Below are 15017 nucleotides of genomic sequence, written 5' to 3' on the forward strand. Positions count from 1 at the left end.
CCGCGTGGTAAGTTTCTATGAATTCCATTTAAAGAAATACTAAAGAAATGAACCTAGGTAGAGCAAGTTATAATTTAAAGGTTTACTCAAATTTCCTCCACCGCCCACGGATCCACCACCACCGAACGAGCCTATGGGCTTCAGATTACCACCTCTTAACGGTGAATATAATAGCAAGATTTCTGGTTTCTCTCACCTCAATAAAGAAATGCAAACGTCCCAAGAATGGAATGTGAAGCAAATGAGCAACACGCATGAACGAGAGAGGAAGGAAGAGAATGCCGCGTATGCAGTAGCCAACAAAAAAGTACCTCCTCAGAAACCTCGTCAGAAACCAGCACTTCCAAGTTTACCAAAAGTTAAAGCCTTGTACGACTATGAGCCGAAGGATCTGGACGAGTTAGGGCTCAAGGAAGGTGACATCGTGGAAGTACTCAAAGAACGTGAGTTATTGCAATCCGACCTTGTTTGCACAATAAATAACAATAAATTTAGCAGTGATATACGTGAAAAGAGAATAAAATTGATACTGATGTGTATAATGTTTTACTAATATTTTTGCCACTGATACAAAAAAAAATAATTTTTGCTATTAGTTCTTTACAATTTAAGTGTCAAAAAATCAGCTGACAATATTTTTTTTAGATGAGGGCGGTTGGTGGCACGGAAGATTGAAAGGGAAGACCGGTCTTTTTCCTTCCAATTACGTAGAAAAGATATAAATTCTGTAATCGCCGATTGCCATCAAAAAATCTTATCCTAAGAAGAATAACAAGTCATTATGATATCAAAATGACTTCAAAACGATCATTAAAAGTCATTTTTCAATCATTTCCTATTCATTTTAATGTCATTTTGACGTTATCGTGACTTGTTGTTCTGCTTGGGATTGAATTACATGAAATCAGAACATAATTGTAATAAGTACATTGTACCTGTTATTCGCAATTTTCGTGCTCTATAATATACTTATTGTTACATGTGTCTTTAATTAAATAATATTAGTAGAACATCTATTAATGCCAAAGCCGAAAAAAAATCAAAGAATTCATAATTGAAAAAAGCGCGATAATTTGTTGAAGATATTCATTGTTTAACAAAGGTAATGAAAGAACAAATAATGGTAGTTAATGAAATGATAATATTATATCATCGTTTAAATCTATTTTTATCTAAATGTTCTCAGTTAAAAACAATACGTTGCTTTTATTGTTAATTAGTGTACGATATAGATATGTAATCTGTTTAACTTTTGGTAATGTACAGCGCGATAAATATTGATATAATCAATACATTCCCTGTCAGAAAATTTCGATTAAACCGATTAGAATAATCCATTTTAATCAACTATAATCCATCTGACTGCGATTTGCTAAGCTCCAGTTCCATTAATGTAAGATTAATTTTAATCTCGGATCAATTTATCCTTTATCTTCTAGTTTTGCGAATTAAAAAAAATAAGTAGTAAGTTAAACCGAGGTTAAAGTTAATTTTACATTGGTGAAATCGGGCCTTAGAAAGATAACATTAATCCGTTTCAATTCAAAATTCATCGATTGCCCGTATGCAATTCCAATCCGTTTCAATAATATTTCATTTTTAGTAAATCGATTTGTAATCAAGTTTAATCCGATATTCACAATCAAATTTTTGTCATGAATATTATATTCGACTATGTGTATAAATAAAGAAAGAAAATCGTATTTATAATAAAGTTATATTTATTGAATTTCGAATGGATTTCAAATATTTGGAGGTTGCATAAGCGTCTACGATATCACTACATGAATAATTTTGTTTTTCACATCGCTTATGGAAACTTGAAACTGAGTTGTGTACATAATCTTCTGATTCTATTCCATCGATGTACGATACATTGAACGGTTTGATAGAATTAATTGTAATTCTAGATATTTGAATGTGACATTTATTATTTAACAGAATGATTTGTATGATTAAAAACTTATGTGTATATGTGTATATTAAAAACTACAATAAAAAATATACTTAAATTGGGAATTAAATAAACAATAACTATACTTAGAGATTAAAGCTGAAATTGTACTTCTTTTGTAAAGGTGTTAGCGCGGATCTATAGATTTTTAAGCCTTAAACTATAAGAAATGAACGAATCACGATCAATTATTCTCCTCATATTCGATTATAATTGGTCAATTTCTTAAGGCTTAAGGCTTAAAACACCTATTGTAGATCCAGGCTTATACAGTTGAGAAAGAAAGATAAAGCTTTTGCGGATTGCTTCACGGTAGAAAATTAAACCTATTTTAATGCAGTTGAATTCGAATTTACCGGCGTGACTGGCAAAAGCAATTTATTTTAATAAAAAAAATTCATCATTTCGTAGATGAAAAGTAAATCGATTTTATGTAGTGTGAGTTGAATTTGCTGTTGTTATGAGTCACAATCAAGCATAGCAAAGTCTATTTTTATTCCAAAATTAATTTTACTTATATGTAGAGATACGTGCATTTTATTGTTATAATAAGAATGAAATATCACTCTTAGTATCATCAACGTCATATTTATTGTTTCCTTCTGCAGTGCTTTATAAGTCTTTCTTATATAGCGAATATTGCGTGATACGTTTTTTTCTTTGTTTGCTCGCACTCTCACATACATTACGATTAACATCGGCAAAGGAAAATAGAATAGCACATCTCCACAAGACTACAGCATTGGCAAGAACGATTATTTTTACAATAATTATCTTTCATAGTAGTACAGAGTAAAATAAATTAAAAATTAATTTAGTGTGCTACGGTTTTATAAACATACAAGTATTTATAGGCACTAGAATAATAAATTATTGCTAAATTATTTGTCGTTTAATCGATAGCCCCTAGTCGCGTTGCCCCTAGACCGCGAGAAATTCAAATACCGTGATGGAGCCAGGATTTTATATATATACATATATGGGTGTATATATATATATATATATAATATACCAAATATATATATATATATATTTGGTTCATAATTGCCTATTTAGATTTTAGAATACATTGAACTCCATAATGAGATCGTGTAATGAGCGATTCATTCGGTCTAACAGAGCAGAGATCACATTTTGTAGCTTAGAATATCTGTTGCTGCTCGATATTCGAATTATACATTTCAAGAACTATTTCCTCTTTTGCTAAGGACCAACTTCAGCAATATTCTATTCTCTAGCTTAACGGATTTCTTGCGAGAACTAAAAAAAAAATACGAGGAGCAAAGTTACAAGTAAAAATATAAAATTAAGGTGCTATGATACTCGATTTAATTATTGGTATATATTACGATGTCAAAAGGAGATAATTCTCTAATATTCTTATAAACTTTAATCGCGTATTCTCTAAATACGAATGTTCCGATAATTATATATGCTTCCAGGAGGGCGGTTTTATATGGTCTGCTTGGAACATATATACATTATATATATATATATATATATCCGAATTAATTGTCATTCTATCCTCAACTGTGTATTGATGTTCCAATGTTCCAAGAATTCGCGCAATGTCTTCGATGCATACATTGTAAATTATAATACAGTCTTCGATGCATACATTGTAATACAGTTCCAAAAATAATTATAAATAGTTTGTGTTAGTACGTATTAATGCAAAATTCACAATTTATTTAAACAAAGATTATTCAACACAGAGACAACATATTTTCAATTTTTGAAGATTATGTTGCATTAAATTATAGTTATAATAACGTTGAAACACATTCATAACTTTTAATCCTTTGTTCGGTGTTAAAAAATTTGGATAACATTCACTGTGATTGTCAAGCGTAACATACGTAAAACAACTAATTTCCACATGTTCTATTTTTAACTCTTTATTTCACGAATTTCATAAAAAATTATGAATTTTGAAAATTTTTGCTGTGCTACAAATATTTAATATAGCGAAACGATATATTTTCAATTATATATAAAATTAGAATATTTTTCATTATCTAAATATTAAATGTGTAATTTCATCCGACAAAATCGCAATGAAACAAAGAGTTAAGAAATAACTTTGTCTTGTATTATGGGAAGTAGATGTACATCTATATCTTATATATTGCTTTCAGCAATTATATCATATCTGTAGCAGTTATAAAAAGACGATAATATTATTTATTCTGCCAAAACGTTTCAAACGGAACCAACGAATATAATAAACATTCGTTATAATTTCTTGCCCTTGAGATCCGTTAAGCCGAAAATGTTTTGAGCGAATTTATTAAGAATTTATTTATTTTTTCTTTACATGTTGTTAGCCAAAACATTTAAATATAATGCACCATTTTGTTATAAAAAGTTATCAGTAGTCAACATAATATTCTTATTACATGCAGATATACGATACCACACATATAAGAATTAGTCTTATTAAAAATTAATCTTATTACGGTTTCTTTTAAAATCTCATACCGTCAATAAGATTATCGAATTTGTTTTTAACGCATTTTTCTGCATTTGTACAAATTCGTCAAATAGGATGTAAAAAGTATATCAATTCGTTCGTATGGCACAAATAGAGTACATGTGAATGCTCGATGAGAACAACTGATGCAAATACGAAAACTATACGTAACGCCACGTGATCCACTTTCCGTAATAGTTTCATAATCAATTTTCCGTAAATCGATTTGGATCGATAAACACGAAATACATTTACTAAATTACTCTTCACGTATCTCTCGCATGTTCTTGCGTAACAACTCGCTTTAACTTTCTTTGGCTTTCCGATATTAAATCTCTTAGCAATTAAGTCACAAAATAATTTTTCACATAAATCGAATGTCTAAAGTTCACTTGCAAGAAAGAACTGCATTCAATTTATATTTTCTTGAACCAGCTACTAATTTATATATAAACAAAATCTTTTAAAATATATAACACTAAGTAGCTTCGTAATTAGATCTTGAATCTTGCTAAAATATATTTTTATCACTAATTTGCATTCTTTTCGAGCTTCTTTGCATTTGCTTTCACTTTTATTTTATTCGAGGAAGAAAAATTATATCTCTTTTCATCTACTTACTGATTCATAAACTGTTTTGCACAATTCCGTACTCCGTAACTATAGCACATATCATGTCATATACTTGCACACAGTCGCAACTATTAACGCGCAACATTTCACTTGAAGCATAAAATGCTTACATTACATAATCGATATTATGCTCGATAATATACAAAAAATTATTTAACCATTTATATCTAATAATTCGACAGTTTCTAATTTTAATTGCGTTTTTTCTTTCGATGAACTTATATTAAAAACAAAAGAAATGAAAAAATTTATTTGATCTATCTTTTGATGAATTAATCTATAATGCATAATAAAAAATGAGTCTCTAAAAATAACCTGTTTGTAAACCATGAAAGGTCACACTTGACTCTTCAACATCTAATTTTGTCGACTTTTTGGCAACTCCACAGCAACATGGGTCATGCCTGTAAATGTAAAAAATCGTACTTTTATATATTATTATTTCTTAATAAAATAATCTCATAAAATAATTTTTGAGAAATAAAAGACTCAACACATAAGTAAAAAAAGCTTAATACAAATTGTCCTTTATTAACAATTAATCTGTTTTGATCAGAAAGTTTATTAATAATAAAAATAGAAATATTAATTAATAAAACTTTAACCAATATAGAGATAAAAAAGATTTAATTTAAAATTTATTTAACAAAATAATTAATTACAAGAATTAATGAAAAAATAAATAGAACTTGAATGAAAATCTTATGCAAATAATATAAATTGGATTGTATTTATTATTCATTTTCTCATTTTTCAAAGCATGCTATATAATATAAACAATTTACCTTCACAATAATTCTGGAAAAAACACGATAAATAATTAACTCCTCATTGCACAACACAATTTTTATTTCGTTGAGCTAGTCCAGCGCGAGATAAATCACGCTCTATTTCGTCATCATCTTCAATGCTAAAAATTATTTGGGAAAGAAAAATTTAATAATTTTAAACAAATAATAGCGTGCAAAACATATCTATTTATTATACACTTACGCTCTCTCTTGTGTATCAAGATGATGCACCAATTCATCCCTTTTGTTTACAATAGATACTAATTCCTCCAACAATAAATTTTCACGCATTTTTTGCTCTGGTGTTTTTTGCCAATCTTCCACTGCAAGGATGCTTCTTAATTCGTGATTCAAGAGCTCAAATCTTCGCTCTAAATCGTCTTCTTTCTCCCTGAAGATAAAAAGTCCATTTTCATTGAATTGAGATTATTGTAATATCATCCCATCCCATTTTTAATAAAAGTTAAAAATACAAAATAATATGTTTGACTCAATGAATCACTTACAGTATGTTTAGTTGCATTTGTCTTCTTAAGAGAGCATTTTTTTTGTTAACAAGAGTGAACCACAGAGACATCAGTCTTTCCGTTTCGTCTTCGTTATCGCTTTCCATGGCTGCTCTCAATTGCTTTTCAAGCTTGCCAGCTTGTATGTCAATCTGATTTTGCTCTCTTTCAAGTGCTTCAAGCTCGTTTTGAATATATGATGTCATGTCTTTACCCAACTAGAAATCATCGAATTGTAATTAAAATACTGTTGTTTCACAATTTCTTTCATTATATTGAAACTAAATTAATAATATTGATTTCCTAGTAAAATTGTAATGCAAATATAATAAAATTAGTAGAATGTCCAACAAAATTAAATTAATAATGCAAGTTAACATACCCCGCGAAGTGTATACGAAGTTCTATCGGGACTTCCTTTATCGGGCGAGATTCTTTCAATAATTTTCGAGAAGGAATACAAAGGAGAGCCAGTTTTCTTTTCTCCATCTATCACACTTGAATTTCCCAGTATATTTCCATTGTATTCAGACTAAAAAATTAATTATAATTTATCGTTTTGTTACATAATTGTGTAAAAAAGTAAATTATATCGCAGTACCTTTATACTGATCCGATCACTAGGTGTCGATGGCGTAATGCTGCGTCTAGGACTATTGTTTTGATCGTCTATCGATCGTCTGTCACTATTGTTATCATCATTCAACTGACTTGGAGTCACAGCGACGCCCATTTTAACTTCCGCAATCAAGCGTCTCGCCCTTTCTCGCAAGTTCTGTTGTCTCTCGTCATCATTCTGTGTCTATAAAATATATTACATACATATAGACCGCTCATTCCTTGAGAAATACTCGATTAATTCTTTAATGTGAATAAAACTATAGAACCTCAACGGGACTGATCGCAGCAGAAACAAATCCGGATGGCTTCGTTTGATTCCTGGCTTGTTCTAAGAGTTGCCTCGCTCGCTCTCGCAATTCATCGTGCCGACTAACTAACGACTAATACAAAAAAGATAAGAAACGTGAATGATTAGTGCGACAATTGAGTATTCATAAAATTTTCGTTTATTTTGAATGACTTTAGTTTCGTTGCTATTGGGGTATTGATATGATATAACATTAAAAGCGATATAATATTAACAGCAAATATATTGTTAATTACATGTGAACGTTGTTCTCCATACGGCGGCGATGCACCTTGACATTCGGAACTACCTCGACTTCCTCTATCGTCAGAGTTTACCGAGTCCTACAAAAGATCGTCCTCTATACGTTTGCATAGCCTTGTTACGTCATGGCATTGTTGCAAAGCTTCTTTATAAATATACAGACCGGTATTTTCGCGGGGAAAAAAAATGTCATAGTAAAAATAAATAAATGCAGATTATTAAACCAACAATATAATTACGTTACATAAAATTGTCAAATTTACAAGTTGTTTGTAATTGGATATTATCACATATATAATAATTTTTTTATTCCTAGAAACGCGTTATATTAAGAAAAAAATGTGAAACCCGCAAAAAAAGAAACTAAATATTACTGAAATAAACTATGATTTTTCCTGATATTATTGTTTGACACTCTGTTATAGAAGCACAAGGTTTTGTGAGGTTCCTATCTCTTAGAAATACTTTTTCTTACAGAATTTAAATTTTCAATGTTGAACATATTGATAATTTAAAAAATTAAAATTATATATATGTACATATTACAATTTACTGAAAAATTAAATTAAATATACGCTAAAAATATTTTAAAGCAAAAGCTTATGGAACAGCCCGTATAAATCTACATTTCTCGTGCATTGCGGAATGTTATGCGCGAATTCTCATGCATATTTACATGCAGTTATATGTGTGTATTATGTAGGCGTAATTCCTGCCGTCACAAAGCGCAATCTGTTCGCTTATGATAAACAAAAAGTAAAAGAATAGACCTTGAAACAATGCATTTTGATATAATTCGCCGATGGAAAGAAACAACAGAAGGAGAATGTAACAGTGCGCGTTATATGGGTTTATTGTTAATGCAGCGAGAGATATAACAGAAGGAATGCATAAAAAGCGACAATCTGCGCAATCTCGTATATACTGACATCACGGACCGGACTTTGCGATTTGGTAAGTGAGATCGATTGCGACCATTTGTCGTCGATTATCTGTATGTTCTCCTCTTCGTCATCGGAGCCGAACGGATCGGTTAATTGTCGGCGTGTCATAAGTATCGGACGTTGCTGCGCTTGTTGCACTCTCGGCGGAGATTTGCTCTGCGGTAAATTGGTATTTCATTTCCTCACAACGAAAAAAATTTGCGCGTAAATTCCGTCAAATATTATACGCGACGTTTCTCTAGACAATTCTCGGGAATAATCGCAACGTCGAAATTGACTCGAACTCAGTCCATGTATTTTCTACGTACCTTCTCTCTCGACGAGTATTTTTCTTTGGTCGGCGATAACACCTTCCCCAGAATGCTTTTTGAGCTAGCTAATATGATGTCCTTGACCTCCTTCACGCTGGATGGCGATTTGTCTTTATTACATTGATCGTGATCCTGATTGTCCGTGTTCAGGCTCAAATGCAGCTTGTTTTTTAACGAATCGATGCATATGTCATCCTTCTTGTTATCGAATGGATTCGACCTACGAGAGTGAATCACAATTAATCTTGCTTTTAATAAATTGCTGTAGAAATGTACTTTGGATTGGTAATTTGATAGATTACAAAATGTCATTGAGAATATATTTACCGTCTGTTATTCTCCGCTTTATTGTTTTTTTGTTCGATCTGTTCCTTCTTTCGTAAATTAATAATCTCTTGACCAAACAGTTGAACACTCACGTCAGTGTTGTTGTCTGTATTAAATCTGCCGATCATGTAAGAGGACTCATCTGTTGTTTTACCTATTTGATGTACCTAGATTTTTATAAAACGGTAATATATTATTAATTATATGCTATCTATAATATTACGTAAAAAGAAAAAAACGACTACAATAATTGGATAAAGCCATTACATAAAAAAATATCGTTGAAATACCTCTAGTTCGTGGCCGGTAAAATGCGCTCTCAATTGATATAAATAAGTCATCACAGCTAATTTATCAGGTACCGTTAATATATCCATGTCAGCCGGTTCAATAACTCTGGGTATGCCCAGAGTTTCGCCCGCGTCGAACGCTTTCTTACAGTTGCCTTTTACATCGTGTGGCAATAGGGAATCGATGTCTCTGTAAGTTTTTATTTCGGATATTATTCAATTTGATCAGGAAACTCGCAATCAAACATCTGTTGCATATGCGGCTATAAATATACAAATGCGTCGACCTTTCCAGTATCAAAAATAATCGTCAGTGTTGGCACGAGTTGGTTCGACGTAAGACAATGGCGATTTCAAAGTGTTTATTAATGGAATACGCGAATAAAATAACTGGCATATCGCCAAGAATGTCTATTGACATTTTATTCCCAGAAATTTAGTATAATTACGACATTCGATCAACCTTGTAAGAGCACCTACATCAAATCAGGTCTGAAATGATGAATAATCGCACAAAACGCCATTCCGTTTCTCCAAGATGTCGTCAGATTGGTGACTTTGACACCGGAATAATCCTTTGTAACTTCTTTGCACCATTCCAATAAATCTTGGCCGGGAGTAATCTCTTTCAGTCTTGGAACATTTGCGTCATTCTTTTTAAGATCCAATGGCTGCAGCGGCAATCTCAATGTACTGTGTTCAATGTTTTTGCTACAAAGATATTGAATTCGCAATTATTACATTATTTGCCACATTATATAGAATGGTAATTGTAACAAAGTAATCATCCTTCTGTTTTTTGTAAATAAAAAAGAATAAGTAACTTTTTGCATAGTAAACTATTTGTGAAAACAATATTTAAATTATTTATTGTACCGATTATGTCATTCTAATATTGTATTTCATACACGTACACTATTGTATAAAATATAATACTGTAATTGTACGTACTCATTTTCAACGGCAACATTGTCTTTTACAGGTGATTTTTCCTTTAAAGAGTCCCCAATTCCTGTTAGACTAATGTCGCGTATAAAATGCTCGCCATCATTTACAGGAGTTGTATCATCCTTTGATAAACTTGCCACTATTGCATACACATTATATATTCCATTAGTAAATTCGATTCCATAAATTATTATAATAAAATTAATAAAGCAACAAGTTAGAGAATTAAGACAGCAATTACATATTTGATGCATATATTTATGGACACAGTTTCAATAAGAAGCAAGGATCACACACAACACCCACCACTTATAGGAGTACTGGGTAATTCACTTTCAGTGAGACTGCTCGTCATTAGATCAAGTTGAGCAGAGATATCTAAAAATTCGTCCAAATTTTTTACCGATACTTCCTCAACATCTTCAGGTATATCTTCGTTATCAAAATCATCTAATGGCGCAATGTCGCTGTTATTATTAACCGACATTAAACTAGCCATACTTTGCATATCTTCATCCCTAGAAAAATAAAGATAATTATTAAATAAGCATTTATTGACAAATTTAAATATAATGAAATGGCATATTTCAATAACAAACATTTTCAGATTAAAATAATTTGTTGATAGATTCAGCATGCTGCCTTTAAAATGTATTACTTAATGTTTATCCTATTTAAAATATATTTAGCTACATAAAGGACAAGTGCTTCTACCTAGCTTATGAAATTAATTAGCAGTATGTCAATGAAATTAAACTGCACACTTACGTTGCCTTGCCCTCTCGTAGAAATACACATGACAAAGTACATTCTAGCGTAGCGCTAACAATTTTTTTAGAAGTTGGCTTCAAGTCTAATTTGAGTTGTTGCTGACTAGATTCTAAAGTTGCATATTTTTTCATATTTATATTAGTGGCAGCCACATGACGTCTTTTTCCCGTCAACGACACCTGCTCGAGAGTAGAACAATATACTATTGTGCTATGTCCTTCTGCAAATGTATCAGTATGCTATACTCACATCTTCGATAACAAATGTCCAATCTTTATCTTCCAACTCATGTGTTCGCGGATCTTTAAACAGTGTCACAGAAACCGTGTGATTGTCAGGGACTGCCCAGCTAATAATACCTTTCAAAGGATCACTCAAACATGGTTCCCATTCTAAGGGTTCTGAACTGACTCTTCTACTACGTCTTGTCCAAACAACGCTCAGTTTATTTGGCCTCCTAGAAAATGTTAATTATTTTTGTACATCTTTTCTCTACTCTAAAACACAATATATGCTAATATAATATCTCTAAAACACAATATATGCTAATATAATATCTCTACAAAATTATTAATTTAATTTTATAAATTACAGTTATTTCATATACATATTTTTTTCAAAATGTGTGCACATTATATTAATTAAAAGATACAATCAAAATTGTGTCATAAACATAAACATATTTTCTAAAACACAACACGTAATGCGTAGCACATAAAAATCTAAACGGAAAACAGTAATTTATATTTGCATACATATCACTTAATTTTTTTTTATTTCCAAAATATTTATTCCAAGATAAAAAAAATTTCCATCACTTTCTTGTAAAACACAAACGCTCCAGGTTCTCAGGAGCAGACGACAGTACACACAGATTTTCGTATAGATGAAGAGACATTGGCGTTAGTTCCCGTTCGAATGACAGACTTCAGAACACTTGAGAAAGTCGCGGCGAAAGAAAGCTCTCGGGCAGGAATGAATCGGCGTCACTCACCACTTTGTCGTCGTCTCTAATGTGACCTCGTGGTAAGAAACGGTGAATTGAAACTTGGCCGCTCTCTTGTTCACCCGTTGCAAGCGTTTCCAGACGGAACTCATGTCTGCAGCCTCGCTCCGCTTCTCTTCGCTCGGGACAACCGGGATTTATTCGTCCGCGAACGAAAGAAGTCTCTTCTTTACTGCTGACGCGCGAGCGGGGCGCGCTTTGTCATTTCCGCGAGTCGCACGCGCGATCGGCGCAATCGGATCGTGGACTAAGGTCGGCCTGGTCGGCCGCGACGGGGACACGGGGTACGGAAGGCGAACGATCACGCTTCCCGGAAATCCCGGAAACCGACGACGTTCACGGTTCACGACACGCGCTCTCGGCGGGGTTACGTTACGATCATATGTTCGGACGGACGGACAGATCAGAACAGATGAGCTGAGACGAGCCTTCCTCTCGGGCACTCACGCGCGCTCTCGACGTTCCCGAAACGAACGGACTGTCATTGTCCACGCGTGTACGTATGTACAGGCAAGCACGCACGCACGCACGGTGAACACGCGTCGAAAGTCGAAATACGTCAAGACTGATCAAGACTGATCAAGACGGCTGACCTCGGACTTATGAAAGTTCTCACTGGTTCTCACCCGGGAATCTCGGGATCGCTTCTAAATCGCGTCCCCGTAATTCTGATGAGAAGTCAGACGAGAATGAGAGACTCGAGATACTCGAATACTGACATTACTGACGGTGGCTGACGAGCTCCTCTCGCTCCTCTCTTGGAAAAGAGGAGACCGCTGTTAGCTGTTAGCGCTGTATGTTAAGTCTATCCTGGTCTATCCAGTGAATCCAGTCTTCGAGATTTGCATTTGTCGATTTTGTAGAATCCCGCGTGGTTTGAAAAATTCACGCGCTAAAACGTTCCGTTAGAAAACATTGGCTGCGTCCAACAGAAAAAGCTATTTTGCAATTGTTGTAAGATTCTTTAATATAATTGATTCTCGCCCGTAGTTCCTTGCTGGATCTAAATGTATAACCAATCATATTAAAGAATTTTATAACAATCTTGCAAATTTGTTTTCTTTGCTGAACACAGCCATTGCGGCGAAAGTGAAAGGCAGAAAAAATTTAATTAGAGAATTGGACTGATTAGAGTTCATTAGAGCATGGACGATAGAATTATCGATATCTCGAAAATATTTAATTCTTCTATTTTACTTATAATAAATTTCTATATAACATGTTTACATATAGCCACTATTATAAATATTTAAAAAAAAAATAAAAAATCTGTTTAATAATCTTTATACTGCATATTTCATATATAGCACATAGTTTAATTAACATTTGAGATAATAGTGTAAAATATTGAATAATTAATTGTATCGTATAATGCATGCGAAAGATTGGAAAGATTTTAAGAAAATATTTATTATTTATAGAATTTTTTATAAAATAAAAATCACTAGATACTTATATTTATATAATATTTATTTCAACTCTATTTCTGCTTCTCTTTACTTATGCATATAAATAATATTTCTGTAAAAATTATTCCAAATGCATTTACAATTCATCTCTATCTATGTCAAAACTTGAATCATAATTATCGTTATCCACTTCATTATCACTATAATCGTCGTCTTCCTCATCGGCATAATTTTCATTGCAAATATTTGAGACATTTGTGCAAAGTTTTTTTTTCTTATTGGGTATGCCGTCAACGTACAATGACACTATATCTTCTTCAAATTCTTCCACTATAGCGCTGCACTGAAAACGGTTAATCCAAATTAATGACAAAGAAGGCGCTTTAAGCAAATATAAAACATAATAAACAGCACTCACATAATGCTCGAGGCTCTTATTTAAATCACCATCTTGAATTATATCTACTTCGCTCATAATAGGATTCATACCACCTGATGGAGACATAAGATTAAAGATCATTAATTGATTATCAGACTTTCTCGTTGCTCTTACATAATCCGACAGTTTCTCGCAGATATTGTCCAGCAAAATCGAAATATGTGTTTCAGATCGACCCAACGGCACCTTAAAATAACAAATATCGAATTCTATATTAAAAACCTATACAACACAATTCTTCAAGAGATATCCAGAGGAGAATTCTGTTGTGTAGAAAAATTGAACATACGAAACTAGGGAATGGATTTACAAATGTATAAAAGCAGCAAAAATATTTTCAATAAATTTAATACTAATGATCTATCTTTTCTTGATATTTTTTTTCATCTTCTTACCTTTTTACGTATAGTATTTCCATCAGCATCCATTCTAAAATTACCTACGTCGACTAATTTATTTGGATTAGCTTTGAGAACCTCGTTCTCCAATTCATTCATAGTTGCCCTACAAACTGTAAGGTAGAAAAATTATTATTATTTATAATTATTATAAAAATAGATTTATCATAGAGAGAGAGAGAGATTAACACATTGATTTTCACCTAAACATTTCAAATGCTTTAGATCGACTTCTTTGGGTTCCACTGCAGTAATTATAAAAAATAGACCCAAAAATAGTAAAGTTCTCATCTGCAAATGTAAATTATTTCCAATTGTACGAAATTCTTTACATAAACATGCTCTCATACTGTGCAACTTTTCTCACACAAAAAACTCCAAATAATATATCTTACCTTGTGTGCGTTAAGAATTGAGTAGGTTACAATAATTGTTTAGTTATATTTTTTCCACAATAACGTATTTAAAACTTTTAACACCGCAGCACGCGATACGTGTAATGTACATCTTCTAGTATCGCATCTGATGATGTGTAAAATATTTATATCGTAATTTTCGTATAAACGAATGACAGTTCGCAACGTGTAATTCCGATCATGCCAACTGTTCAACTTTAAGCTAGTTCTACATTAGTCGCATCGCAGCG

At 32.4% G+C, this 15017-nt stretch overlaps 3 protein-coding genes across 6 annotated transcripts in view; 1 reads left to right on the forward strand and 2 right to left on the reverse strand.

Moving 5' to 3' along the window:
- Positions 1-1627, forward strand: part of LOC108728626 (unconventional myosin-Ie) — a 41330-nt gene extending 39703 nt beyond the window's left edge. Inside the window, exons 19-21 of the mRNA XM_018457307.1 lie at positions 1-7; positions 81-443; positions 646-1627. The exon at positions 1-7 is cut by the window's left edge and continues 353 nt beyond it. Of these exons, the coding sequence (XP_018312809.1) occupies positions 1-7; positions 81-443; positions 646-722 (447 nt within the window). The 3' untranslated portion in view covers positions 723-1627. The remainder of the gene's footprint in view (positions 8-80; positions 444-645) is intronic.
- A 3724-nt stretch (positions 1628-5351) lies between these two features.
- Positions 5352-12705, reverse strand: Ehbp1 (Eps15 homology domain containing protein-binding protein 1). 4 transcript variants are annotated; one of them, XM_018457390.1, is made up of 18 exons: positions 12114-12217; positions 11369-11576; positions 11117-11298; positions 10655-10866; positions 10352-10487; positions 9881-10111; positions 9401-9590; positions 9111-9277; positions 8781-9003; positions 8458-8628; positions 7522-7608; positions 7245-7358; positions 6959-7159; positions 6740-6889; positions 6358-6575; positions 6054-6242; positions 5846-5970; positions 5352-5464 (listed from the first exon to the last, which is right to left on the reverse strand). In XM_018457390.1, the coding sequence occupies exons 1-17, from the start codon at positions 12215-12217 to the stop codon at positions 5889-5891; spliced, it is 2865 nt and encodes a 954-aa protein (XP_018312892.1). In that variant the 3' UTR covers positions 5352-5464; positions 5846-5888. The 4 variants fall into 4 exon arrangements, with proteins under 4 accessions (XP_018312892.1, XP_018312895.1, XP_018312894.1 ...); XM_018457393.1 differs by lacking the exon at positions 8458-8628 and having other exon boundaries at positions 12114-12705; XM_018457392.1 differs by lacking the exon at positions 7522-7608 and having other exon boundaries at positions 8467-8628; positions 12114-12705.
- Positions 12706-13614: 909 nt separating this feature from the next.
- sel (canopy family protein seele) lies at positions 13615-14974 on the reverse strand. Its single transcript, XM_018457073.1, has 5 exons — positions 14767-14974; positions 14575-14662; positions 14369-14484; positions 13953-14159; positions 13615-13877 (listed from the first exon to the last, which is right to left on the reverse strand). The coding sequence occupies exons 2-5, from the start codon at positions 14660-14662 to the stop codon at positions 13671-13673; spliced, it is 618 nt and encodes a 205-aa protein (XP_018312575.1). The 5' UTR covers positions 14767-14974; the 3' UTR covers positions 13615-13670.
- Positions 14975-15017: the final 43 nt, after the last annotated feature.

Source organism: Mycetomoellerius zeteki, unplaced genomic scaffold (assembly GCF_001594055.1).
Source record: "Mycetomoellerius zeteki isolate Tzet28-1 unplaced genomic scaffold, Tzet1.0 scaffold62, whole genome shotgun sequence".
In the NCBI taxonomy this organism is placed as follows: Eukaryota; Metazoa; Arthropoda; class Insecta; order Hymenoptera; family Formicidae; genus Mycetomoellerius; species Mycetomoellerius zeteki.